The sequence below is a fragment of the Carassius carassius genome, chromosome 1 (genome assembly GCF_963082965.1).
Source record: "Carassius carassius chromosome 1, fCarCar2.1, whole genome shotgun sequence".
NCBI classification, from domain to species: domain Eukaryota; kingdom Metazoa; phylum Chordata; class Actinopteri; order Cypriniformes; family Cyprinidae; genus Carassius; species Carassius carassius.
Window position 1 is genome coordinate 18,865,592 of NC_081755.1, and position 27,676 is coordinate 18,893,267.

Here is a 27,676-nt window from a genome sequence, read left to right on the forward strand (position 1 = left end):
AGATGTGTAAATGACATGCAAGTTAACCTGCAGAAGATAAAATGTGTGTGTGTTTTTGTATTGTTTTATCACAGAAGCTGAAGTTTGATGCTCAACTGATGTTGTGTTGATGGTAAGTTATGTGTTTTAAAGATGTTTTCATATTTTCCTGATATGAATCCCCTGCATTAGGTCTGTTATATTTGTTTTTTTATTCTTATAAAAGATAACATACTCTGTTCGTGTTTTCTGAAATATATAATTGGAAATGTCGGTACAATATAAATGAATTAATGAAATGAATTTAAAAATTAAAAAAAAATTCGATTGTTTAAAGCAGTGGTTCTCAGACTCCCTCTAGTGGTTACGCAGAGGAATCACCAAATTAAATATAAGTTAATGTAAATACATTTTAATTTAATTGTTGAATAAGGATTTTTTTTTCTTCTCACATTTAAGTCAGGGCTTGACATTAAATAGAGTAATAAAGTGTGTGTGTGTGTGTGTGTGTGGGGGGGTCTCATCAGTGCTTTATCAAGTATTACTTTAATGAGCATATTTTTATATTTGCCTTAAATTGATTGCTGTTACACTTTTTAACTTTATGAAGGACAGTATTTCCCTAAACTGATTAAATGTACGTCTCCATTTACGTTGAATTATTACTTTTAATCAATACATTGGCTGCATCCGAAAACTGAACAATGCTGCCTTCGGAGGACGCATTATAAGGTCCTGATGCATCAAGGCACGTCTGAATTCAATGTTAGCTTCACTTCCTGTCTCCTGAGATGCCTTCATCTGGCCGGTTTTTGAAGGCAGCATAGAGGTATCCTTCACTGCCTTTGTTATCCCACAATCCTGTGCGTTACTTTCTGTGAGAGTTAGGGAAAAAGATAAAGATGGCGTCTGAAAGTTGCGGTCGGTGGTCAGTTTGTGTGTAAATGTATGTTTCTGATCAACGTTCTCCACTTTCCATTTCTTTTCTAGCGAGAAATCAATATTGCAGTAATGAAATATCCACTTAGTTACACCAAAGCTCTCTATATTATACTGTAGCAGGGCCGTGCAGAGACCTTTGGAGGGGCAGGTGCTCAAAGTATAAAAGAGGCACATGGAACAAGGCTTTAAATGGCACTGTTCAAAATATCAATACAGCAATATATTGTGATGCATTCCTGATGCAGTTTTGAAAAAGAAAAAATAGAAAAGACAATTTTAAGTTTAAAAGTTAAAAAAATATTTTCTTTCCACCTAATAATAGCTCTGGGATCAGAAACTGAAATGTCTTAAGTTGTCCCAACCTGATGGCTTTTTCTTTTCTGTTTCTACAGAATAATTAAGAACAGCTATTATAGTAAAAACTATAGAAAACACTTGTGCCTCTACATTTTCCTCTTTCTCACCCAGCCTCTGTCTCCTGGCTTGCTGTTCCCTGCTCCCTTTCTGTCACTTGTGCCTCTACATTTCCCTCTTTTTCTTCCTCTGTCTCCATCTCCTCGTCTGGGGCCCGTTTCACAAAGGAGGTTAAGTGAAAACTCTGAGTATGTTTACCCTGAAATGAGGGAAACTCTAGGTTTTCTGTTTCAGAATGGGGGGTTTTGTCAAACCTGAGAAAGCAGGGTAAGTCAAGCCCGTTTCTGAAAGAGAGGTAACTTACACTCAGAGTCAGTTACCATGGTAACTTACACTATGAACCTAACCTGGTTGGGAGCAGGTTTTCTTCGATAAACCCAGAGTTTATTTCGGTCTCCTCCCCCTTTTTAAACACTTCATCATGCACACTGGAAAAATGCTCTTCTTACTAAGTGTTTTTTTTTTGTTTGTTTTTGCCCAAGTACAAATATTAAAACAAATTATCAAATAAAGATTGATTTAAGTGCATTTTACTTTAGCAAAATTATATGCCAGTGTGGTAATAAAAATAATCTTAATGCAAAAGGTAAACCTTATTCTGAGTGTCTATTACTAAGTGCAAATCTACTGTAGCTCCGCCCTCCATCGACACATAAGGTTAAATATGACACATGTGAATAATGGCTTCAGTGGTGTAGGCACTAGGCAGTAATGTTTTTTGCACGGAAACTAGCTTGTAACGCTATTGATTGGGTTACACCAGAGACTCCGGCTTTTGCCGAGCTCGTTCTTCTCACTTTTCCCATCACATGTCACATTAGAATTTATTTTCAATAAAAATGAACAAAATGTTCTAAAAGTGGAAGTAAAGTGCCTAACGAGTTTTTAATAATGATACAATTACTTATAATTGTAATTAATATAATCATTTACAATGTTATTATTGCATCCTGTTAATGTATCACAATACTGAGGTGCAAATGTATCTGCCAGTATAAAGTATAACTAGCATCTAATTATTATTTACACTTAGCCTGTTGCAAAGAACTGCTACTTTTACATGGTTAATAGAATATATCACGATTTTCACTGTACATTTTTCTGTAAATAGCAGCTAGAGCTACTTGCACTTAGCCTACTGTAAATAGGATCTATCGCTAAGAAAGTATGTTAATTCCACTTAGTGTAAATAGACACTGCCGTATTTTTCTTACTCTATTGGCAGATCATTTGTAAAATAAGAAAAATACACTTATAATATTATTATTAATATTATTATTTTATATATATTTTTTGCCCATGAGATACCATAAAATGATAAGCTATTAGTTCATTAATCTAATGTCCTGCCGGTTTTCACCTGTGATATTATAACACTGAGAAGAATTACATTTGTGTTGAGTCTGAAGTATGCAGATGGATTTTTGGCGGGAGCTGTTGCCATGGTGAATCGTAATATCGGCGCTCCATTGACACTGACTTTTTTTTTTATAGTAGCGGTGCACGCGCTTAACTCAGAGTCAGTCAATTAAGAGTTGATTAAACCAACTCATTTCAGCTGTTCGGTAACCGAAAAACTCAGAGTTTCCCATCTCAGGGTAAGTCAACTCAGAGTTCAAGTTTAAACTCAGAGTTGGTTGAACCTCCTTAGTGAAACGGGCCCCAGCTCTATTACTTTCAACTCTCTGTCCATTTAGAAACAAGGCATAATTTACTATTTCAGCATTAATCTATTATTTTAACCATCACTACTGTCTACTCTTGCACCTAATCAATAAGTCCACCTTAAATATTGATACAAAACATTTAACAACTGATACACTGGAATATAGTGATTAATATTATTATTACTGTTGCAATTTTAGTTGTCTAAAATTTAACACCTTTGCAATGTAAACAAATGACAGGCTACAAGTGTTATTCATCCATCTCCTTCACACTGCACTTTGATGTCAGGTGTCAGATGTCAATATATATATATATATATTGTAATTATATTTGAATTCATTTATTAATTGTTTTTATTTTTATAATGATAATTCAGAGAATGAGAAAATCTGAATAAACCTTACCAGTGTTGTGGTAATTATTTTTAAGGCACTCTATGTTTTAAAAAATAAATAAATACTGTAATATAATACTAGTTTAGTCAAATAACATAAAAAAGACCATACTCCTCGATGCCTGTGAAACTTTTCTCCCTCAAACAGCACGCTATCGTTACTCTACACTACAGACTACACACTGCAATTGTTCTCACATCACATCGCACAAGTAAATAAACATCAAAATCACTTCGCTGAGAATGAAACGCCACTTACCAGCAGCATTAATAATATCCTCTTATCCTCTAGCTATTAAAAAATAATGTGTGCAGCTTGAGAGGAATCGTCCCGCTCGGAGGAGGTCGTCGTCGTAAGGTGAAAGGTCATCATGTGGGTCATTTTATTTACTGCTAAATTATTATTAATAAATTTTACTAATATTTAGATTGGGCATGGGCAGGCATTCACAAAAGGGCATGTTATTACAAAAAATTTGAGGAAAATTTGCTTTGACAAAAGGGCACTTTGGGCACCAAGGGGCAAAGAGGCAGGTGCTCAAGCACCCAAACCGACAATACATTATCTGTTATTAGTCACCGTTTACACTGGAAGTTTACAATGAAAGAATCATTCTCTTCAAAGTTTCGGTGCTGCCCTAGTTATTGTTTGTTATTAAAATTTTAATCGGGTTACTTGTCTGGTCGGGCAAGTTTAATTCTCTTTCACTTGCCCCTTCACTAAAACCACTGCTCCCGGTCAAGTGTTAATGTCTGTATGTAACGTTACACTTGTAGCGGACTTCGTCTCTCGACACAAAAACAAGTTTAACTGCATGATGTTTTAAGAACATAATCCCTTTTTAATTTTATTTAAGAACCAAAGTTAGCAGAAAAATCCCGCCATTAAAAATGGCGCGGGCGGTAACTCGAACCAACTCTTTTAACAGATCATTAACACAAAACTCACAATCTACTGAAAAATAACACCAAACAAACACTATTTGACTCAATCCAGCATCAAAACAGGTCATCCACTGATATCAACCACAATTTTAACTCCATGTCACGGAGCACATTTGCATTGTAACGTTACCTGTCTCACTCAAATCCAAAGCTGTTCTTCTGACGAGAGCAGGACGCGATTGGGCAATTCAATTAAAGGAAGTGACATCACACAACATAAAACGCAATACATTGTTTTAAAACAACAATACACAGGTTCCATATAGTCCTATAAGGTTATTAATAATGTCATGTATGGTGAAACATGAAAATAAAAATAAAATAAATATAATTTCTTGGAAAAATTAAAGTTTGCTGGCATGGTCACACTCAAAACACTACACACTACAGTTATGTAACTTTTGTTATAACACATTTTAATGTAAACTTTAACTTTCATTTACCTGTATGTAAGCACAGTGCAGTGTTAATGTTCAAATGGTGTATTTACCATGGTAAAGTGGCTTACTACAATAAATATTCTTATTAGGAATAAAACTGCCTCATTTTTTAACTGTAGAGCTGTAGCTGAATAGTTAGGCCTAATGTTACTACAATACTGAAATCAAATGTTGGTCATTATGGTGGTACTTAGAGAGCTGAATATTTTCTGAAGTGGTATTTGGTATAAAAAGTTTGAAACCACTGGTTTAAAGAAAATGTATTAAATGAAATCCTGTTTTTCAAGAACTTTTCAGTAAACCCTTTCTTCTTTCCCCTTGTAGAGTCATCAAGTTATCCAGCTTATTCTTGAAACATTGGTAAGAAATTGTTCATCTTCACTTCTGCTGGAGATTCACTGACCTTTTGTGGTAGGTTTTGATCTTAGTTTACTTAATTAGATTTTACTTGTTTTACTAGATACACTGTATATCTAGTGTTCTGATTAAAACAGTGTAACTGGGGGCTCTGACAAACATTGCTTGTGAATAATTTCTTAATATTATAAACTTTTATCTGAATACATTAAATAAGTGTTTAATGAATACTGTTGTGCACTTTGTTTCCAACCTCACTGTTACTGAACTGTAAAGGGAAAATATTGTGTGATTGCATTCAGTTAAAAATATTTCACAATATCAAAGTTGATATTTTATGAGGATTAATTTTTGGTTCTAACAGTTTAGAGTCCCCTTCAGTAGAAATCACATTCTGTGTTCCCCACAGTAAAGAAAGACACAGTCCCATTAGACCCAGCCCCCCCCCCTCCCTCCAAGGACCCTCTAACGCTGCGTCCTTTGAACCCTAATCTTCCCTCCTCTTACATCGGTCCTGGTTGAAGGTTCCCTTCTCAAACTGTTCAACACGTTTTCACTGCACAAATGTACAGATCTCTTGTAATGAGACACTTTACTAAAACATGTTTTTTATTTCTTTTTTTTTTTTTTTACAGAAACTTGTAGTTTTCCACCAAAATAAAAGATCAGCTGGTTTCATTCATAAAAGTACAAGGGTTTCTCTTGCAGGTGCAGTGCTAAATATGCATATTTTACAAAAACCTTAAAATATTGTATTTGGATTGTTCTTCTACAGGTTTTTAACAATACAAACACAAATAAAACTTTTTTTTGAGTATGTGGTAGTTTATTGAAATTGATTGAAAAGCCATTGCTGCCAGTCATTTGATTTTTAACCTTTATAATGTACAGTGTTGATCTAAATGCAAACTAGGCTCTAATTGAATGTACAGTTGTGCATTTACTCATGTTGAAAGGTTTGACGGTGAAACAACCGTCACAAAATCAACACCTAATTCAACGTTAGTCCAACGTCTACAGAACGACCTTCATTCACCCGTGATGAAGGTAAGACGGTGAAATGGCGTCCATTACCAGCTTTAAAACGACATTTTGGAACCAGCATATATCTACATACACACCCAACATACAAAAAGTAGTTAAAACACACATAATATTATTATAGTAGAACATAATTTTTTTTTTAAACAAAGTGCTTATTCTTTAAAAAAAATATATAAATCATGGGAGAAGATGCAATATGGTACAATACAATATTGAATATATAGTACAATCTTCATATTTAAAGTAACAATTTATTCTTAAGAAATTTATTTTCATAGTGTTCTGTCAGCTTTTACATACTCAAATCTTTTTATTTACCTTTACCAAAGCCTATTTTTACACATGCATAAATAATGTTTTGATATTTTAAACATAAAACGTTGAATACTGATATTTGAAATTATTTGAATGATAAAAAGGTACTTTAAATGTGAAATTAAAACCACCAGTAGTAAAGTCAGTCATTGCAATTGAACTGAATCATTTAAATAGTTGATTCATTCAGGAACGAAACACATTTATGTTGCTCAGAGACGCAAAACAGCCCTGTGGCCACTGATCTCCATTTTTGTTTGGAATTACAACCCGAATTCCGGAAAAGTTGGGACGTTTTTTAAATTTTAATAAAATGAAAACTAAAAGACTTTCAAATCACATGAGCCAATATTTTATTCACAATAGAACATAGATAACATAGCAAATGTTTAAACTGAGAAAGTTTAAAATTTTATGCACAAAATGAGCTCATTTCAATTTTGATTTCTGCTACAAGTCTCAAAATAGTTGGGACGGGGCATGTTTACCATGGTGTAGCATCTCCTTTTCTTTCCAAAACAGTTTGAAGACGTCTGGGCATTGAGGCTATGAGTTGCTGGAGTTTTGCTGTTGGAATTTGGTCCCATTCTTGCCTTATATAGATTTCCAGCTGCTGAAGAGTTCCTGGTCGTCTTTGACGTATTTCTCGTTTAATGATGCGCCAAATGTTCTCTATAGGTGAAAGATCTGGACTGCAGGCAGGCCAGGTTAGCACCCGGACTCTTCTACGATGAAGCCATGCTGTTGTTATAGCTGCAGTATGTGGTTTTGCATTGTCCTGCTGAAATAAACAAGGCCTTCCCTGAAATAGACGTTGTTTGGAGGGAAGCATATGTTGCTCTAAAACCTTTATATACCTATCAGCATTCACAGAGCCTTCCAAAACATGCAAGCTGCCCATACCGTATGCACTTATGCACCCCCATACCATCAGAGATGCTGGCTTTTGAACTGAACGCTGATAACATGCTGGAAGGTCTCCCTCCTCTTTAGCCCGGAGGACACGGCATCCGTGATTTCCAACAAGAATGTCAAATTTGGACTCGTCTGACCATAAAACACTATTCCACTTTGAAATAGTCCATTTTAAATGAGCCTTGGCCCACAGGACACGACGGCGCTTCTGGACCATGTTCACATATGGCTTCCTTTTTGCATGATAGAGCTTTAGTTGGCATCTGCTGATGGCACGGCGGATTGTGTTTACCGACAGTGGTTTCTGAAAGTATTCCTGGGCCCATTTAGTAATGTCATTGACACAATCATGCCGATGAGTGAAGCAGTGTCGTCTGAGAGCCTGAAGACCACGGGCATCCAATAAAGGTCTCCGGCCTTGTCCCTTACGCACAGAGATTTCTCCAGTTTCTCTGAATCTTTTGATGATGTTATGCACTGTAGATGATGAGATTTGCAAAGCCTTTGCAATTTGACGTTGAGGAACATTGTTTTTAAAGTTTTCCACAATTTTTTTACGCAGTCTTTCACAGATTGGAGAGCCTTTGCCCATCTTTACTTCTGAGAGACTCTGCTTCTCTAAGACAAAGCTTTTATAGCTAATCATGTTACAGACCTGATATCAATTAACTTAATTAATCACTAGATGTTCTCCCAGCTGAATCTTTTCAAAACTGCTTGCTTTTTTAGCCATTTGTTGCCCCCGTGCCAACTTTTTTGAGACCTGTAGCAGGCATTAAATTTTAAATGAGCTAATTAAGTGGATAAAAGTGTAAAATTTCTCAGTTTAAACATTTTCTACGTTATCTATGTTCTATTGTGAATAAAATATTGGCTCATGTGATTTGAAATTCCTTTAGTTTTCATTTTATTAAAATTTAAAAAACGTCCCAACTTTTCCGGAATTCGGGTTGTATTTCGGTTGTCGAAATTAGAGCAAAAACAGGCAATATGGGTCGATAAATAAACTTCTAGTTTATTGAACTGTTGTAAAAAACAAAACCACAACAAATTTCTTTTATAAATCATTGTAATTTTTGGAGAAAAATTTTGAATCTTCATGTGTAATTGATTAACTATATGAAGTGGTATAAATATATACATTACCTGCCCCCATGTCTTGAATTTGTGATCATTCTGAATGTATTTATATAGACTGAATCATGCAGAGAAAGAAGAGCGCACTGTAAATGCACATGCGCACTAAAATTCTTTATGTATGTTGTTACACTGACTTGCTTTTAAAGCTCTCACAAAGAGACAAACAATGAGCCACAACAGTGCGACCTTGATACCAGAAATACACTATCCATCAATCACCATTTACACAATGTAGGCTAATAAAATTATAAGAATCATTCTGGCGTTTCAAGGCTTCGCTGGTTGTTTTTCATGTATATATATATATATATATATATATATATATATATATATATATTTTTTTTTTTTTTTTTTTTGAGAATGAGAACATTAAGAAGGTAGTTCGACCTGTATTCTGCTTCTCTGCTTCTTTCTGATGATGCAGTAACTACCGCAGGGGAAAAAAAAATATCTTCGGTCTGTTCAATGATTGTAAACCGTTGTTGTGTCTGTCAGATTTAAAGGGCCATATTATGCTCTTTTACAAGGTCTTGATTTAGTTTCGGGAAGTGCTCAGATTGAATCAAGTCTTATGGGGGGTCCCCACCATAATACTATTTTTGGTGGGGGTGGGAGTTAGTCTCGCAATATACAATTTACAATATACAAAATACTCAATCTATTTGATCATAATATGCATAACTATAAACTATTTATTAAAACAGGCTTACTTAAAAGAACAGGCTTTTGTGTTGATAAAGAATAATTAGTCCAATGTTGCACAGCAAAAAGAGATAAGCTGCAATTCTTCATTTAAGTGGCTCACTCCAAGTAATACTGGATTTAGAGGGTGACAAGGCAACAGACCCAAAAGGGCAACTAAATATACGAGGGGACTACATATAAGGCACCTGAAGATCTGTAAAATCATCAAATACACTGAAATTTCTCAAAAACAGTAGAAAATCTTCAGATGGCTTTCAGACTAACTGAATGGTATTCAGATTCAGCAGTGGCACAGGAATAATTATTTCATAATGTCTCAGAAAGCAGTGATAAAGGAGCAGTAAGTAACTTCAAATGGACCTTTTTAAGGACCTTTTTATTACTTAACGGTAGCAAAAGGATGAAATAATGCTATCATGCTGTAATGATATAGATCAATGAGATTAGGTATTCAAATAGTGTAAGATAACTGGGCAAACAGTATATAGTCTTTATAATAATTCATAAGTTTAACAAAGGCATGTCCAGGAGATTATCAGAAGTCAACTCATTTGTCCATAACAGCTTTAAAGTCAATTTCAGGAACCAGTTGGTGGAGACATAAACCAATGTTGACAACAGTTGTGTACAGATTGTATTGAGGATGCTTTGATGAGTAGAGAGTTAAAGAGAACAGCATTTATCTGAAATATAATCTTTTGTAATATTTTACATTTCTTTAATGACACTTTTGATTTTTTTAATGCATCCTTCTGAATTAAAGTTTTAAGTTCTTTAATTTCTTTCACTGTGCCAGTGTGTGCTATGATTGGTTACCTCGGCCAGTGTGTGCTGTGATTGACAGCACTTGGGGCCTGGTCGGAAAATGTCATGCCCCTTACCATAGCAGCTTGCTGTGAGCTTCAGTGTAAATACTGCATCGAATTCAAATCAATTTGAGTGCGATTTTAAACCCGAATGATTGTAACCACTCTAAGTTTGTCTGCCTTGGGAAAGTCAAGTCAAGTGGCATTTATTTGTCATTTGCATAGTTAACACTGGGGAAAACTGGGCATTGAAATGCTTGTGACGAGGCTTAGACATACAGTGACAATAAGACATAAAAGACATAGACGTACGTGTAGAGCACTGAGATTTTTGAGTAACTTCAGTGCCCATAGGCAGAAAAGACATGGACAGAGCATTATATACAAATAAGTGGCAGTAACAGATACAATAAAGGTAGACAGTGTTAAGAGTTATAAGTATTCATAAGCTAACCTGTTTCCCAGTAACTCTATTGGTAATTGGACTATTACCAGTAATTCATCTTGCAAATAATTAAATGAAAATATGCTGGAATTAACAAGGAAAACATTTGTTTGTCATATAGTTATGCTTTATTTAATCTTATCTCCATCATTTAATTTAATTCGCTTGCATGTTACCGCTTTTCTATCTCTTCTTGTTTTTTTTTTCCACTTCTGGCTGCCAGAAGGATAAGTCCTCTAAATGTTTAAATTAGCAAATGCATGAGTAGGTGCTGTGCCAGTTTGAAAACGGTGGCGAACGCATCACGAGGAAAAAGCAAGCACATCCAACATAACTGTGCCTTCACACCGCCACTGTCGAGAGCGTCAAAGTGACCGGAAGTCATTCATTTTCAATGTGAGCCGGCGTCGAGCAGCGGTGCTGTGCGACTTGGCTGTTTAGAGCGTCGAAGAGAGTTGAAGTGAGTTGCGGTGGTGGGTTTGCAATAATCTATGATGTGTCCCCATTTTAATATAGTATTTAGTATAATTTCCCTGATTATACTTACATTAAGTTAGGGCTGCATGATTAATCGTATTTTAATCTCGATAACGATATCCACCTTTCTCGATTAATTAAAAATAATCGTCACAATATTGGATGGAACGTGAAACGTGTTTTTAATTTGGCGTTATCTTGCAATGCTGACAAGTCTCCGCTTGCGTTCATGCTTGTGGTTGCCAGATGTGAAGAGCTTTAAGCCCCAAAACAGAGCTTTTCTCCTTTAAGGATACAATTTCTGCCCAGTGTTTTTACATTTGTGCATTCTGGCAACCCTTTGCGCAAGCTCACTGATGGCGGAACAAGCACTGATGATGATATGATTTAGCGATCTCTCCACAGTGATATTCTGCTTACATGAAAGTGTCATATAGACAATGTGTGTTTTTTCACAAGCCATTTGTACTGTTTGTGTTACCAAATGTGCCATGATCAAACTTTCACTGAGTTTCAATAATGGATCTATCGTGTTTGAGGAATAAATGCGCTTTTAATAAATGGGTTTTTACTAGTTTTCATGTTAAAAATGGCATGGCAATCATAGTTTTAAGTGTGTATTAACGATCTTTGATCAAATTTACTGTGCAATCTGCTTTTTCCCATTTGGAAACAAATTGTCTCTTAGAAAATGTAATGTGAATACAGATGACAAAACAATAACTAAAACCACGAGTTTTGTATTATCATAGTTGTTTAAATGAAGTTAGTGTATAGTTAGTGTAGGTTGGTTATAGGACACATGAAATGTTATTGCATTTCCATGCTGCTAAAAAAAATTAATAAAACAAATAAATAAATAAAATACCTGCTAAAACCAGCCTTACCTGGTTGAATGATTTTAGTTGGTCATCCAGCCCAGTCTTTGCGGATCAAAGCTGGTCAGAAGTCTGGATTAAGAGGGGTTTTGACCACTTCCTAAGCTGGTCAGGATGGGAGACCAGCTGGAACAACCAGCTTTTACTTGCATCAGAGTATTTTTTACAGGGCTTTATACATTATTAGGTAAAGGATCTTAATACTTCATCTACAACAATATGTAATGAGGTTAACTTATAACGTTACCAACATTGTGATTAGATGATCAACAAGCTTGTTTGCTTTGTGGCCACTTTAAATAAAAGATAAGCATTCAAGCTACGTCAGAGCACTCACAAATCTTTCTGCAGCATTGTTAGCAGGGTGGCCAGAGCGACGCTCTCAACGGCGGCGGTGTGAACGCACAGTAACGCGAGAGGGGTCCCCCTAGGGGAGATTCAGATATATTGCTCCATGTTATATTAAAGGTCCCATTTTTCGCGCTTTTTTGAAGCTTTGATTGTGTTTACAGTGTGCAATATAACATGTGTTCATGTTTCGCGTGTAAAAAAACACAGTATTTTTCACACAATTCACCTATCTGTATACCGCTGTTTTCACTGTCACAAAAACGAGCTGATGACTTCCTTGTTCTATAAAGTCCCTCCTTCAGAAATACGTAACGAGTTCTGATTGTGCCAGCGGTTCCTGTGTTGTGATTCGACACCAGCTTAGAGCAGGCTGACCTCCTGGTAAAGCGATTGGACTAGTTTTGAGAAGCAAGTTGGCAGGAGCATGTGCTTGAGATGTACTTATAATCACAGGAGCGTTTTTACTGACGAGATGCGCATGAAAATCGCATTCGTTTTTTGCACAGCCCTAACATCTAGTTAACAAAGCTAAACAGCGTTGCCCTTTGTGTAATAAGTTACAGGAACTGTTAAATGCACCAACTTAAATAATAAAATACACTTACTGGTTGTGGTCCATAAACAACGTCTTCTCCAGACAAAGAGGGAACTGCTCCATCTTTCAAGAATAATCTTTTTGCGAATCCGGCATTAAACTGATTGAGATTGAGGAAGCTGTCCTCAGCAAAATGTGCTGAACATAGTTTTACATGTGGATTATAATTTTCGGGAACCGAGTTAAACATAAATTGTAACCATTAATCTCCAAAGTACAGCGTCCCTGGGAAACCCAAACAAAGATGACTGGACTCCGAGATGAAAATAACAGCGTTTCAACGACATGGCAAACACAAGCGCAGCTCTTCCTTCTTCTCCGTCGGAGCGCAACAAGACCACGCCCCCCTTTTTGTGAATTCATGTGGGCGGAGGTTAGTCAAAAAACTGTTTTAGTGACATTACTGCAGGAACTAGAGGGATGTAGTCCAAACGGGTCTTTTTTTGTAGGCGAATTCTAAAAATATCTCGCTTGGCATTGAACTTTGAGCTTTAGAATTTTACAGACATTATTTATACTCTAACAAGGACATCACACACTAACTAAAGTTTAAAACATGGGATCACGAAGAACGGGACCTTTAATAATGACATTTCCAATTGTTCAAATGGTCAGCTGTCGGGGACCCCCTCAAAATGTGGGGCCCCAGGCAATCGCCTGACTTACCTGCCCTATTGCTATGCCTCTGACATTTATCCATGTAACAGATTTCTTAGAATGATTTCATTTGGATAGTAATGTATGATATTTCTGCCTGAAAGATATTAAATCTCAACATCATTTTTACTGTACTGTTGTTAAAGTGGCTGAAGAAAAATAATGCTGCCTTCTGCTAATCACATTCTTATACTTGGGTGTCTTTATGCAAAACAAAGAGATTAAAGTTTTGATTTATAAAGTTTATGTATACAAATGCAGATTTGTTAAAGGCTTCAGTTTGTTAAAAACTCCATGTTTTGGGGGCTTAAAACAATTAAAAACAAAGAGTGCCTAACAACTCTCTAAGTGACTGACAACACACATGGACTAACCACCACTGAAATGCAATTTAGAATTTTCTTGGTATTATCTTCACTTTATATTTATTAATTTTATTTAATTTTATTATTGTTGTTATTGTGTTTATGATATGCTGGTTGAATTTATTGTTGATTTGTTCAACAACAGAAACATGACAAAAATGCTAACCTTGAAATTGCAAAGAATTCTTATTCTTATTATTATTATTATAGTATTTAATAAATCAAAATTAATTAATATGACACACTGTCAACAGAATATTTTACTATTGGCAACACATTATTAAATTATGAATAGTAATGACCTTAATTGAAAGTAAGAATTTTGACCAATTAATACTTTCAGTTAAATTGTTAAAAAGAGCATTATTTTGTCTATTTGGTGTAATAAAATGTGTTTATGCGGTTTAAGGTAAAAAAAAAAAAAAACACATTATTTTCAACATACTGTATTGTTTCTCCTCTATGTCCCGCCTTCTGAAATGCATACATATTTACAAAGCTCATCGCTCTGAAAAGTGAGGTGTGCTCTGATTGGCCAGCTATCCAGTGCGTTGTGATTGGCCGAATACCTCAAGCGTGTGACGGAAATGTTACGCCCCTCAACATATTTTGATGTCCTGTCCATTCGGAGCAACGAGACAAACATTAAAACCCAATCTAAACGTGATATAAACATGATTTGTCATTTCCTCTTTTGGAAGGCCAAACAAAGTAGTTTCGCTTTCACAATGAAACAACAGCTCACTCAAGGCCATGGTGTGACGCTGTTTGAGCGGAGGCCAGAGGCCTAGAGTGAGCCGTGGCCGGCTTGAGTGAGCAGAGGCGGGATTCTACGAACGAGCGTACTTTGGTCTGGCGGCAACCACTTGTGACAATCCCAGGCTGGACTCCGCTTTGTCCACGGTGAAAGCCGATTTAGCGATACACAGTGCAAAGTTGATGTGTTTCCTCAGCGACCAGCACGAATCAGCTCCAGGGCATGACGAAAGCTGATATTGTCCTCTTTTGGAAGACCAAACAAAGTAGTTATGCTTTCATAACCAAACACACAGCGTCTATACGACATGGCAGCGGCGGCAACAGCAATACTATTAAGAGAATAAAAGGTAAGCCATCTTTCTTTGTGTGAACATCTGGGCAGCGTTATGCAAATCTTCCCACATAGTGAGGTAGAGATGTGAGGGCATGTTAGAACGAGCCATTTAAGGGGGTGTGGTTGACTGTTAACATTTATAAAGAATATCTCTTTGTACTTGAGACTCTTTTCAACTTTAAAGATCTTCTTTATGCACCAAGAGCTTGTAACACTCCAAAGAGAAAAGAAAAATTTAAATCACATCATATGACCCCTTTAAAGAAACACAAAAAAAGTATTTTTAAACTATTGCACAAACATTTAAATTGCACATATGGCAGTTTTTACATCAACATTTTAATAATTTGTCAGTGAAATGTGAACATTTAATTGTAAAATGTAAATATTCAAGACATCCTTAACAAGTAAATTAAAAACATAATGAGTATGTACAGTGCAGATATTAATGAAAATACTACTCTCTAGAGTATCTAGTGAACTTGAAATGCTGATTGAGCAATTACATGCCAAATGATACTTTTTTAGTAAGTTTTTTGTTCTTTCAACATACCTTCTGATGTTCATTCATGCTTTAGTCATGTTTAGTTGCACTTTTTTAAAGAGTGCAAAACTACATTTGTTGTTTAAAAGTTGATAGACTTTGATCTATAGTTCTATATAACTGAGGCTTGTGGTTATTTCTGTCAAGGGAATCTCCTGCTATTGCTGAAATAATAAAATCAGAGCAGCGGCATGTTTGCCTGCATGTTATTAACTATATCTATTCCTTTTTTGTTTTAACTAAAAATAACTATTGAGCCTAAATCAAAATCAGTACACATTATATGTGCTTATATAATGTTTTTAATGATAACCAGGGCTCAAAACTAGGGATGGATAGATCAACACCTATTGTCAAAACACGTTTCAAGTTTTTGACACACTAGTGCTTCGAAACAGTGTTCTGTAGCATTGCTTGAAATAAGGCGTGACCTGTGAAAACAAAGCTTCGTTACCTCACTGACACGACAAGTCCCATCCCCACAATCCATTTAGTGCAATGTTATAGTTATATCATTCAGCATGCCTATATCTATGTAGTGTTTTTATGTGGTGTATCGTTGTTAATTAATATCAAGACAGGAACAGGAAGACCAAATAAGGACATAAACAACACATGGGGGAAGAAAACACACAGACACGGTACAGAGTCCGACAATTACCTTCCCCTTTAGGTTAACAGGGTGTATTATGGAAATCATACGCAGTATCTGTTCACTGAAACAGAAACTTTTTAAAACTCCTGCAAGTGGGAAGACTTTTATAAAGTCTGTTGTTGTCTTGTAGCCAGTGAAACTGCAGATGTGCTGATAACAACCACCAATAACCTTTTTTCAGGCTTCTGATTTGCCAGCATGGTTTTACGGCTGTGGTAATACCGCTACCTGTTATTTTGGCATGCTCTTGACAGCGCTTCAGTTTTTTATTTATTTATTTATTTATATCAATGAAGGAGGGGAGAACTCTCTATAAAAATACACATGTATGTGTGGACTATGTTATGGAACAAGCTGCAGAGTAAAGAAACACTTCATTCTTTAAAAAATGTCTTACGATGTAATCTAATGAAAACATGTACTTATTTAAATTATTTGTTATTGTTAATTATCTGTCACTACATAAGTGCATGGCAAAATTTAGGCCCAATCCCAATTCTATTTTATACCCCTTCCCCTTGCCCTACGGCTTCCCCTTGTCCCTTGAAACAGAGTGTCAAGGGGTTGGGGTGAAAATATTCCCCTAAGAATTGGGACACCATTACTATGCTGTCACACATAATCCTAGGTTGTCTAGCTCCTACAATACACACATATACTGGTGTGCTACATTAGAGCCTTTAATTAATGTGCTGCTTACTGACACACACACACACACACACACACACACACACACTCATCAGAAATCGCACAGCTCACACATCCAGGAGAAAAACTTGTCAACTCTGCCCCACGACTTTTATTAAATCATTATATTTTCCAGCGACGAGAGGATAAACATCGCTGTTTTTAAGTAAACTCACTCTTAAAAGAAAAACGCAGAGATACACATACACATAACCCCCCCCCCCACCCTCTCTATTTGTCTCTCAATATTTGAGAAAAGGGTTTAGTGATTTCCTATTAATGGGAGGACTAGCCCTAAATGTCTATGGTGGTTATTGCCCTGACCAGACAAGAAAATATGTTGTGGTACTATCGTGCAGTCTATAATGATATGACGTTAGCAAATATTAGCGATTTTTTGCAAACATCTCTGAGTAACATGACTGTTAATATGAACTCACAATTGAATGTAACAAAACAAATGATTAATGTTCATTAAAATCTTTATTAATGCCCAAAATGCTTACATTTATGTGTATTTTTGTTCACTCAGGCAGCCATGTTGCCGAGATAATTCATACCCCTTCATCTGAAGTGTGGTCCCTAAAAGTCTTTGTTTGAAAGGCTATCTGGCCCTTCCTCTTACCCTCCAACCAAAAGAGAATCGAGACACCACTACCCCTTCACGTGAATGCGCGAAACGGAGGGGGAGAGGAAAGGGGAAGGGCTAAGGGGTAGAATTGGGATTGGGCCTTAATCTTATGTGTTTGTAATTTTTTTTTTTTATGTGATTTTTGTGCTGCCATTTTTGCCAGGACTACCTGGAAGAAGTGATTTTACATATCAACTGGATTACACTGCTAAAATAAAGAAAGAAAATAAAAAAAAAATAAAGAAAAACTGATGTTTTTGATAACTTTTTCACTGGCAACTGTATTACTATTCCATTTCAGGCAAGAAGTATGTAAACGCATTGACCATTAGATAATTGTTTGTTTATTTTGTATCATATCTGTTTGGCATAAACATATCTAAAATTAATTTGCACTTATTAACCTCATATTAACCGGCACTCTTTTTTGTTGTTGTCTTTTTCTCTATAAAATCTTTTAGTAATCATCATAAATCATATATCATTTGAAAGGTTAGAAGCACATGAATGACATTTACTCAAGTGATGAAAACTCCAGGCAAATCAGTAGCCTACTAAATAATTGTAATTTTTCATGGAGCAAGTAGAATTAAATAATTTTCTAAGACTGAAGAATACAATTGTATTATTATTATTGTTGTTGTTTATAATGATAATTCGTAAAAAACACTATAAGACAAGACTGAAACTAAAAACCTTTGTCACATACAGAGCTGAAAGAATGATTGTTTCTGCTCAACTTACTTGAGTTTGTCCAGATGTTTGAGCTTTTTGAGCAGCTCCACTCCTGATTCTCCTGGGTGATTGTAGCTCAGGTCCAGCTCTCTCAGGTGTGATGGGAATAAACTCAGAGCTGATGCCAGAGCAGCACAACCTTCTTCTGTCACCAAACACTGAGATAATCTACAACAGAATGTGTTCATGTTAGTGTGCTTCATTTTTAGAAACGTAATGTATGACTATAGCTGTGGTTTATTGTGACATGATTGTGAATATGATTACAACAGTACATTTTCCCCCCTTTGCATCAAAGGTTACAACTTACAATGTGCTTTGAAGCAATGAGCATTTTAGCCAATCACAGACATGGCTAATAAATGCAACGGCCAATCAGAGGCTTTTAAACTGATCACAGTGTCAAAGGTGTGCTTAGTGTGATAAGCCCTTGTAATATTTCATTAAAATATTAATTCCTTTGCTGCAGAGCAGGGGCACACTTAACATTTAAGCAAGGTAAGCAGCCACTTAGGCCCCCATCTAGAAACATATTTGCAGCATTGAGAAATGTAGCAGAAATATCTGTTGATTCTAGATTGCAATAAGCAGAAGTGTTTAAGTTAGAATCCAAAATGCAGAGTTTTTCTCAAGTGCTGAGGTCCGCAAGCTCAGGAATCCTCTCATTATAAAGTGTAGATATGATGCAATTTAGAGATCCATTGTGCAGTGTAGAGAGCTTTTATTAATGGAACATAGTGAGATCGCAATGAACTGAAGTTAGTGATAGCTCTTAGTGATTATATGAGAGAGTGCTCTTTATGCACATTCTAGGCTGTATAATACAGTACTTCAAATTACTCAGAACAGAGATATTCAACTCAGTAAAGAAAGTATTGTGTTTCAAGTCAATCTTTTGTTCATTTTCTGGCTCGACTTGGTGTTCATATTCAGTTCTCTCTTCACAGCAGTTCAGTCAGTGTACTGTTTGAGTACATTAATTACTCTGGGATATTGGTTTGTTTTAACTTAGAGGGAGTGTCAGTCACATTAAAAAAGTTAACAGCTTTAGTCATTTGTGGATTAATGCTTATTGGAGACGAGAACAGTTTCAAACAGTTCAATTGGATTTCAGTTTGGTGAACTGGTTCAAAAGGATCCGGTTACATCGAGTGATTCGTTCGCGAACCAGGTATCATTGAACTGTTGTGTTTTGAACTCGCTCACAACAGACACGGAAGAGAAGACAATGCTGAATAAAGTCGTATTTTTTGCTATTTTTGTACCAAAATGTATTATCGATGCTTCAAAAAATTCTAACTGACCCTCTGATGTCACATGGACTACTCTGAAGATGTTTTTCTTACCTTTTTGGACATGGACAGTATACCGTGCACACAGTTTCAATGGAGGGACTGAGAGCTCTCGGACTAAATCTAAAACATCTTAAACTGTGTTCCGAAGATGAACGGAGGTCTTACAGGTTTGGAACGACATGAGGGTGAGTTATTAATGACACAATTTTAATTTTTCGGTGAACTAACCCTTTAAGTAGCAATATTTTTACTTAAGTACAGTCTGCAAACTGAACTTTCACTTTAATTAAATAATTTTCCCCCACTTTTTGTTGTATCATTAGTCCTTCATCATTAGCCTCTTATAGCAGGCAGTAATTTGCACTCCTCTTGGTAGCTCTGGTCATTATGGAAATGATGTGGGTGCATCTGTATTCTTAAATGTGCACATTGCCAGTAAATCACACACAGAATTTTTCCCTCCCATCTGTGCTTTTATGGAATTGCGCTCTAATGCTAATTGGACCTGTTAAGTAAATCTGACCCTAATTAAATAAACATGAAGTTACTGGACATTATAATAAAAATAATAATAATTCATTACATTTATATAGCGCTTTTCTAGGCACTCAAAGCACTTACATAGACAGGGGGTATCTCCTCATCCACCACCAGTGTGCAGCATCCACCTGGATGATGCGACGGCAGCCATAGTGCGCCAGAACGCCCACCACACACCAGCTTATTGGTGGAGAGGAGACAGAGTGATGAAGCCAATCAGCAGATATGGGGATTGTTAGGAGGCCATGATGGTCGGAGCCCAATGGGCGAATTTGCCGGCAGCCATATCACCGGCATATCTTGCCTGCAGCCATATCACCCTGGAGCCCAAGACCGGTTTCCCACTGAAGCTAAGCAGGGCTGAGCCTGGTCAGTACCTGGATGGGAGACCTCCTGAGAAAACTAGGTTGCTGCTGGAAGAGGTGCTTGTGACGCCAGCAGGGGGTGCTCATCCTGTGGTCTGTGTGGGTCCTAGCGCCCCAGTGTAGTGATGGGGACACTATACTGTCAACAAGCACCGTCCTTCGGATGAGACGTTAAACCGAGGTCCTGACTCTCTGTGCTCATTAAAAAAATCCCAGGAAGTCTTTCGAAAAGAGTAGAGGTGTGACCTCGGCATCCTGGCTAAATTCGCCCATTGGCCTCTGACCATCATGGCCTCCTAACAATCCCCATATCTGCTGATTGGCTTCATCACTCTGTCTCCTCTCTACCAGTAAGCTGGTGTGTGGTGGGCGTTCTGGCGCACTATGGCTGCCGTCGCATCATCCAGGTGGATGCTGCACAGTGGTGGTGGATGAGGAGATACCCCCTGACAATGTAAGCGCTTTGAGTGCCTAGAAAAGCGCTATACAAATGTAATGAATTATTATTATTTAGCCAGGATTTTTAATGACCACAGAGAGTCAGGACCTCGGTTTAACATCTCATCTGAAGGACGGTGCTTGTTGACAGTATAGTGTCCCCATCACTACACTGGGGCGCTAGGACCCACACAGACCAGAGGGTGAGCACCTCCTGCTGGCCTTACTAGCACCTCTTCCAGCAGCAACCTAGTTTTCCCAGGAGGTCTCCCCTCCAGGTACTCACCAGGCTCAGCCCTGCTTAGCTTCAGTGGGCAACCGGTCTTGGGCTCCAGGGTGATTTGGCTGCCGGCGATAAATTATTTTAATTACATTACTGGAGTATCAAACTGCAGAGCTGTTGAAAACATGCACATAGCTGTAAATGAGGGTGTATTCAAGGGCGGACTGGTCATGTGGATGTTTTGGAGATGTCCAGAATGGCAGTCCATCCAACGGCTGTTGGCCTGCTAATTTATCATAAAAGAAAAAAAGTGTTTGATAAAGTGATTTTGACAGCCGACAAAAGGGGACACTAAAGAAATCTATTATTGCTTATTAAAAAAACGAAACTAATTTATACTGCCCACATTAAACTGAAAGGAATCTTTACGTGACTTACATTTCAAATACTTGATCATCCGAGTCTAAAATGATCCAGCTGGCCGTACTTTTTTAACTTTACTCTTATGTTGTTTTGAGAATGTTCTGTAATAAAAAAAATAGGAGCTCTGTACATTTGTTTGTTGCAAATTGACTGACAATGCAATTGAGATGTTTATTTGTTGGAGTGATATTACTGTCAACGGACAACAAAGTTAGAGATAGTTTTAATAAAAACCCAGTCCAGAACATTCAAAATCTCAGACTGGGCAGACGGTTTACCTTCCAACATGACAATGATCCTAAACACACAGCAAGAGTAGCTTATAGACAACTCTGTGAATCTCATTGAGTGGCCCAGGCACAGCCTGAGCTTGAACCCAATGAAATATCTCTTGAGAAACCTGAAAATGTGCATCTGCCCCCATCCAACCTGACAGAGCTTGAGAGATGAAGAGATGAGGAGAAGCATGGCAGATAATAAAAGCTGATGAGCAAAGCTTGTTGCATCAAACAAAAAAGACTTAAGACTGTAAAGTTGCTCAGGCTAAATATTATGCTAAAAGTTGTAATTACTTATACAATGTACTTATTTAAATGTTCTTATTTTATTAACAAAGTTGTGACAATTCTGTTTTTGCATTGTCAGTATGGTGTATGGAGTGTAGATTGATGTGGAAAAAAAAAGTGATTTAAAGTCAAATTATTTATTAATGCAATACTTACTCTGAAGGTTTCCTCCGTTTTTGGAACTGAAAGCTTAGTTTATCCTCTTATTTACCTTATACATTCCTGGGCATGTCACATAACCCGATTTCCAGAATACCCCCGAGATGTGCTTTCACATCACTGTCAATTTTTGTTGTTTTTATTATGTTAACAATTGTAATATCGTAATTTAAAAAAGGCAATTAATTATTTTATTACAAAATTAAATGTATAATCTCTCTCTCTCACACACACACTATTATTAAAATATAAATCAATTTGAATCACGAACCTCAGTATGTTTAGTTGATTTGGACTGTTCAGTCCAGCAGCAAGCAGCTTCACTCCTGAATCCTGAAGATGATTGTTACTCAGGTCCAGCTCTCTCAGGTGTGAAAGGTTTAAACTCAAAGCTGATGTCAGAGCAACACAACCTTCCGCTTTGACCAAACAGCCAGATAATCTACAACAACAGTAATAATGTTAGTGTGCTTAATTTTAGAGATGCTTTAGATCTTATTTCTGGGATTTGGGAACAGCAGTAGGAATCTGGTGTGTGTGTGTGTCAGTTTGTGTGCATAGGAGTGGAATGGAACACAAACCTCAGTATGTTGAGTTGACAGTTTGGACTCATCAGTCCAGCAGCAAGCAGTTTCCCTCCTGAATCCTGCAGATAATTTTCACTCAGGTCTAGCTCTCTCAGGTGTGAAAGGTTTGAACTCAGAGCCGATGTCAGAGCAGCACAACCTTCCTCTTTCACCAAACAGCCAGATAATCTACAACAACAAGTATAATAATAATAATGTACATGAGTTCAATTAGTTTTATTTTTTATTAATTGACAGCAAGATACACATAAAATAAACATTGATTTTCAGCTGTTCGATTAATATTAAGACTTAGTCACTTTAAGAGAATGTACTGATACAGTAGGCCTACGTTCAGCTGGCTATTACTACTGTAGGATACTTACCAAAAAGGGCATTTTGACATTTTTTATGTGAATTTGTCAATTTAGACACAATACTTCAGAGAGAGCTTATATTTGCATGCGTTCTGAGTTGCGGGTTTGCACGCTTCAGAAGAGCGCAGGCACAAATCTTCACACTCGGGTCATCACACCCGGGTGATGACAGAATAAATGACTGATAATATTCCAGCATACTGCATTCACACTGAACAAGAGTGCATGGTTTGTCCAAATTTTTTTTATGTCTGGGAATCCAGAATGCGCATGCATCAACAGAAACATATATTAGCTGAACCCTGTTTGTTTTACATCTTATTTATAGCAAACCAAACCGTGCCGAACCGTGTGTGGTGAACTGAATGGTTCGGTTATTTTTTCAGCGAACCATGCCACCCCTAATATATATAGAAACACATTAAAACTTATTCTTCTAGAAGCATGCTATCAGCGTATTAAATCATGCTAGCAACATATGAAATCATCAGAATCAGAACAGAAATCTCAAAAAATAAATTTGAGTATATATATATATATATATATATATATATATATATATATATATATACATATATATATACACACACAGTTGCAATAAAAATTACTCAACCCCTCAAAGACTGCAGTACTTTACAAATACAAGCTTTTCTGATGATCCAGGATAAAATAAAAATAGCATCTATTACAAGTGATAATGTCAATATATAATGTAATATTTTTTAGTTATAAGATTTTTAATAACAGAGTCATGTCATAAATATTTAACCCCATTCATCATTGCTGTTTTTAAATCACTTATTTGCATGGTGGGGAAAAAAACACAATTAAGTTTTTAGAAACTCTATAAACAGAATTAGCTTGAGCTGTTACACATACACACAGTTAGTTCACGCATGTGATGAAGTTGAGTAGCAAAAATGGCAACGTCAACAGAGATCTTGCAAAGGCGATAGAGAATAAATAACTGCATTACCTTAAAAAATCTAAAGCTTTATGAAGACATTAAAAGTCTTATTCCTTAGCTTAACTTGTGTTGTAACAGAAAACCTTTGAGGTTGTTGAGGAAAAAACACAATTTCATCAAATGTGTAATTAGAGCAACTAAGAAAAACTTTCAATGTAAAGCCAAAGACTTGCAAGACGACCTGACTAAAGAAGGAAAACCATTTCAATGCAGTGTGTAAGAAGAACACTAGACAAGTATGGCCTTCATGTTGAGACATCTCAATGAATACCACTCTTGATCAAGAAGAACAAAAGGCAGAAATGAACTAGCTAAAATTCAATTGTGTAGACCTGTGGAGCTGTGAGAGAACGTTTTATGGAGTGATGTGACCAAACTGGAACTTTTTGGACCCATGGATCAGCAGTATGTCTGCTGCAAAAGAGGCAAAGCTCATAAGCAGAAGAACACCATCGTCAAACTTGGAGGTAGATCAGTCCTATTGGGGTTGCTTTACTGTAGCAGGAAGTGGAAATCATGATCATATGAAAGACATCATGGATTCTTTAAAACAATCAGGCCATTTTGACAAGAATTGTGATGCCTTTGGTGCAAAGACTGAAGCTGATGATGTCACGTTCGGTGTTACAGATAACACGGGAGAGGGAACCAATTGCAGGTAAGTCATTTATTTAAAGGGTAATCCAAAGGGGTAAACAGTCCAGGCAGGGTAAAAACCAGAATATCCAAACATAACATAAACAAGACACGAAGACAAGGTAAGGCAAGGCAAGGCAAGGCAAGGCAAGAAGCGACGGACATGAATAACGATCAACATTAAACAAGGACTCCGTGACACATACACAGACAGACCGGGTATAAATACACAGAAGGTGAATGAGGGAACTGGAGACAGGTGGGGAAAAATCAATTAACTCAAACAAGGAGGAAGGTGACCAAATAAGGGAACAGACAGTTAATAAGGTGACAGACACCGTGGGAAAGGAGGACATCTAGTGGAAACCCAGGGACACAACCCAGACACTGTGACAGTACCCCCCCTCTACGGAGCGGCTCCCAGACGCTCCACGACAGACACAAAACAGAGACCAGGAGGGAGGCGGACAGGTGGAGGCTCAGGGGGAGGGACAGAGGACCAGAAAAGAAAAACATGGGGAACAGACACCAGGAGTGTGAACACCAAACAGGGAGACCAGGAGGGAGGTGGACCGGAGGAGGTTCAGAGGGAGGGATGGAGGGCCAGACTGACAGAGAGGAACAGGGACAGGAGTGAACACAAAAACAAAAAACAACATGAAGCCCCTCCAGGGCGGGGCAGAAGACCACCACGTCCGTGTGGTGGAGACTGGAGTCCCCCAGGGCGGAGCAGAGGACCACCACAACCGTGTGGTCAGGGCGGAAGCCCCCCAGGGCGGAGCAGGAGACCACCACATCCTTGTGGACGAAGCCAGAGTCCTCCAGGGCGGAGCGGAAGACCCCCACAGCCGTGTGGTCAGGGCGGAAGGCCCCCAGGGCGGAGCAGAAGACCACCACAGCCATGTGGTCAGGACCAGAGCCCCCCAAGGCGGAGCAGACCTCCGTGCGGCTGGACCAACGGGACGACGAAACTCTGGTAATTCCCTGGTGTCCTTACTGGACTCCAGAAGATTGGTGCTGGCCTGACACTGCTCATGAAGATCATTGGTGACTTGTATTTGCTCATGAAGATCAATGGTGACTTGACTCAGTCCCTGAAGATCACCGGTGACTTGACTCAGTCCCTGAAGATCACCGGTGACTTGACTCAGTCCCTGAAGATCACCGGTGACTTGACTCAGTCCCTGAAGATCACCGGTGACTTGACTCAGTCCCTGAAGATCACCGGTGACTTGTATCAGTCCCTGAAGGATCAGCGGTGACTAGCCCTGACTCTGGAGGATCAGCGGTGACTGGCACCTGACTCGACTCTGGAGAGTTCACGGGCACCTGACTCGACTCTGGAGGGTCCACGGGCACCTGACTCGACTCTGGAGGGTCCACGGGCACCTGACTCGACTCTGGAGGGTCCACGGGCACCTGACTCGACTCTGGAGGGTCCACGGGCACCTGACTCGACTCTGGAGGGTCCACGGGCACCTGAATAGACTCTGGAGGGTCCACGGGCACCTGACTCGACTCTGGAGGGTCCACTGGAACCTGACTCGACTCTGGAGGGTCCACTGGAACCTGACTCGACTCTGGAGGGTCAGCTGAGACTCTCATCCTGTGCAGCGGCGCTGGGCAAGCAGCCATCTTGGGCCATGACTCTGGACAGGCGGCCATCTTGTACTGTGGTGCTGGGCTGGCGGCCATCCTGTACTGTGGTGCTGGGCTGGCGGCCATCTGGGGTTGTGGTGCTGGACTGGCGGCCATCTGGGGTTGTGGTGCTGGACTGGCGGCCATCTTGTACTGTGGCGCTGGACCGGTGGCCAATTTGGGCATTGGCGCTGGATTAGCGGCCATCTTGTGCTGTGGCGCTAGGCTGACGGCCATCTTGGGCTGTGGCGCAGAACCGGTGGCCAAAGTGGGCATTGGCGCTGGGCTGGCGGCCATCTTGTACTGTGGCGCTGGACTGGTGGCCAATTTGGGCATTGGCGCTGGGTTGGCGGCCATCTTGGGCTGTGCCGCTGGAACGGTGGCCAATTTGGGCATTGGCGCTGGGTTAGCGGCCATCTTGTGCTGTGGCGCTTGGCTGGTAGCCATCCTGGGCAGTGATGCTGGACTGGCGGCCATCTTGGGTTGTGGCGCTTGGCTGGTAGCCATCCTGGGCAGTGGTGCTGGACTGGCGGCCATCTTGGGTTGTGGCACTTGGCTGGTTGCCATCCTGGGCAGTGGTGCTGGGCTGACGACCACCCCGCCGGAAGAGACAGAAGTGGCTGGGGCATCCCACTGAAGCCGATGCTGCAGGTAGCGCACAAATTCCCAGAATTCCAGTGTCTCTGACTGCGCCATCTCCTCCTGAGACACTGGATCATCCAGCCCGCCATTAAAATAGTCTTTAAGGGCTGCGTCATTGTATCCCATGCCCTCGGCCAGGGACCAGAACACCTGTGCCAGGGCACCCACCTCATTGCCCTCTTGGCGGAGGGCGATCAACTTCAGATACTTCGCCCTCCGCTCCGCCATCCTGGCTGGGGAGCGGGAAAAAGACATACCGCTGGTTCCTTGCATGACGGAGTCCTTCTGTCACGTTCGGTGTTACAGATAACACGGGAGAGGGAACCAATTGCAGGTAAGTCATTTATTTAAAGGGTAATCCAAAGGGGTAAACAGTCCAGGCAGGGTCAAAACCAGAATATCCAAACATAACATAAACAAGACACGAAGACAAGGTAAGGCAAGGCAAGGCAAGGCAAGGCAAGGCAAGGCAAGGCAAGGCAAGGCAAGGCAAGGCAAGGCAAGGCAAGAAGCGACGGACATGAATAACGATCAACATTAAACAAGGACTCCGTGACACATACACAGACAGACCGGGTATAAATACACAGAAGGTGAATGAGGGAACTGGAGACAGGTGGGGAATAATCAATTAACTCAAACAAGGAGGAAGGTGACCAAATAA

General features: G+C 38.8%; 1 protein-coding gene across 11 annotated transcripts in view; it reads right to left on the bottom strand.

Annotated features, from left to right (window-relative positions):
* The window catches only part of LOC132140709 (NACHT, LRR and PYD domains-containing protein 12-like), a 538,723-nt gene that overhangs the window by 7,246 nt on the left and 503,801 nt on the right, over positions 1-27,676 (bottom strand). For 7 of the 11 annotated variants that reach the window (XM_059549627.1, XM_059549677.1, XM_059549669.1 and 4 more), the window contains 3 exons: positions 22,768-22,941; positions 22,458-22,628; positions 18,187-18,345 (listed from right to left, as the gene is read on the bottom strand). In XM_059549627.1, coding sequence (XP_059405610.1) covers positions 18,187-18,345; positions 22,458-22,628; positions 22,768-22,941 — 504 coding nt within the window. Of the gene's footprint in view, positions 1-18,186; positions 18,346-20,967; positions 21,161-22,457; positions 22,629-22,767; positions 22,942-27,676 lie in introns of those variants that run through there. The other 4 variants (XM_059549694.1, XM_059549686.1, XM_059549704.1 and 1 more) reach the window with 3 other exon arrangements.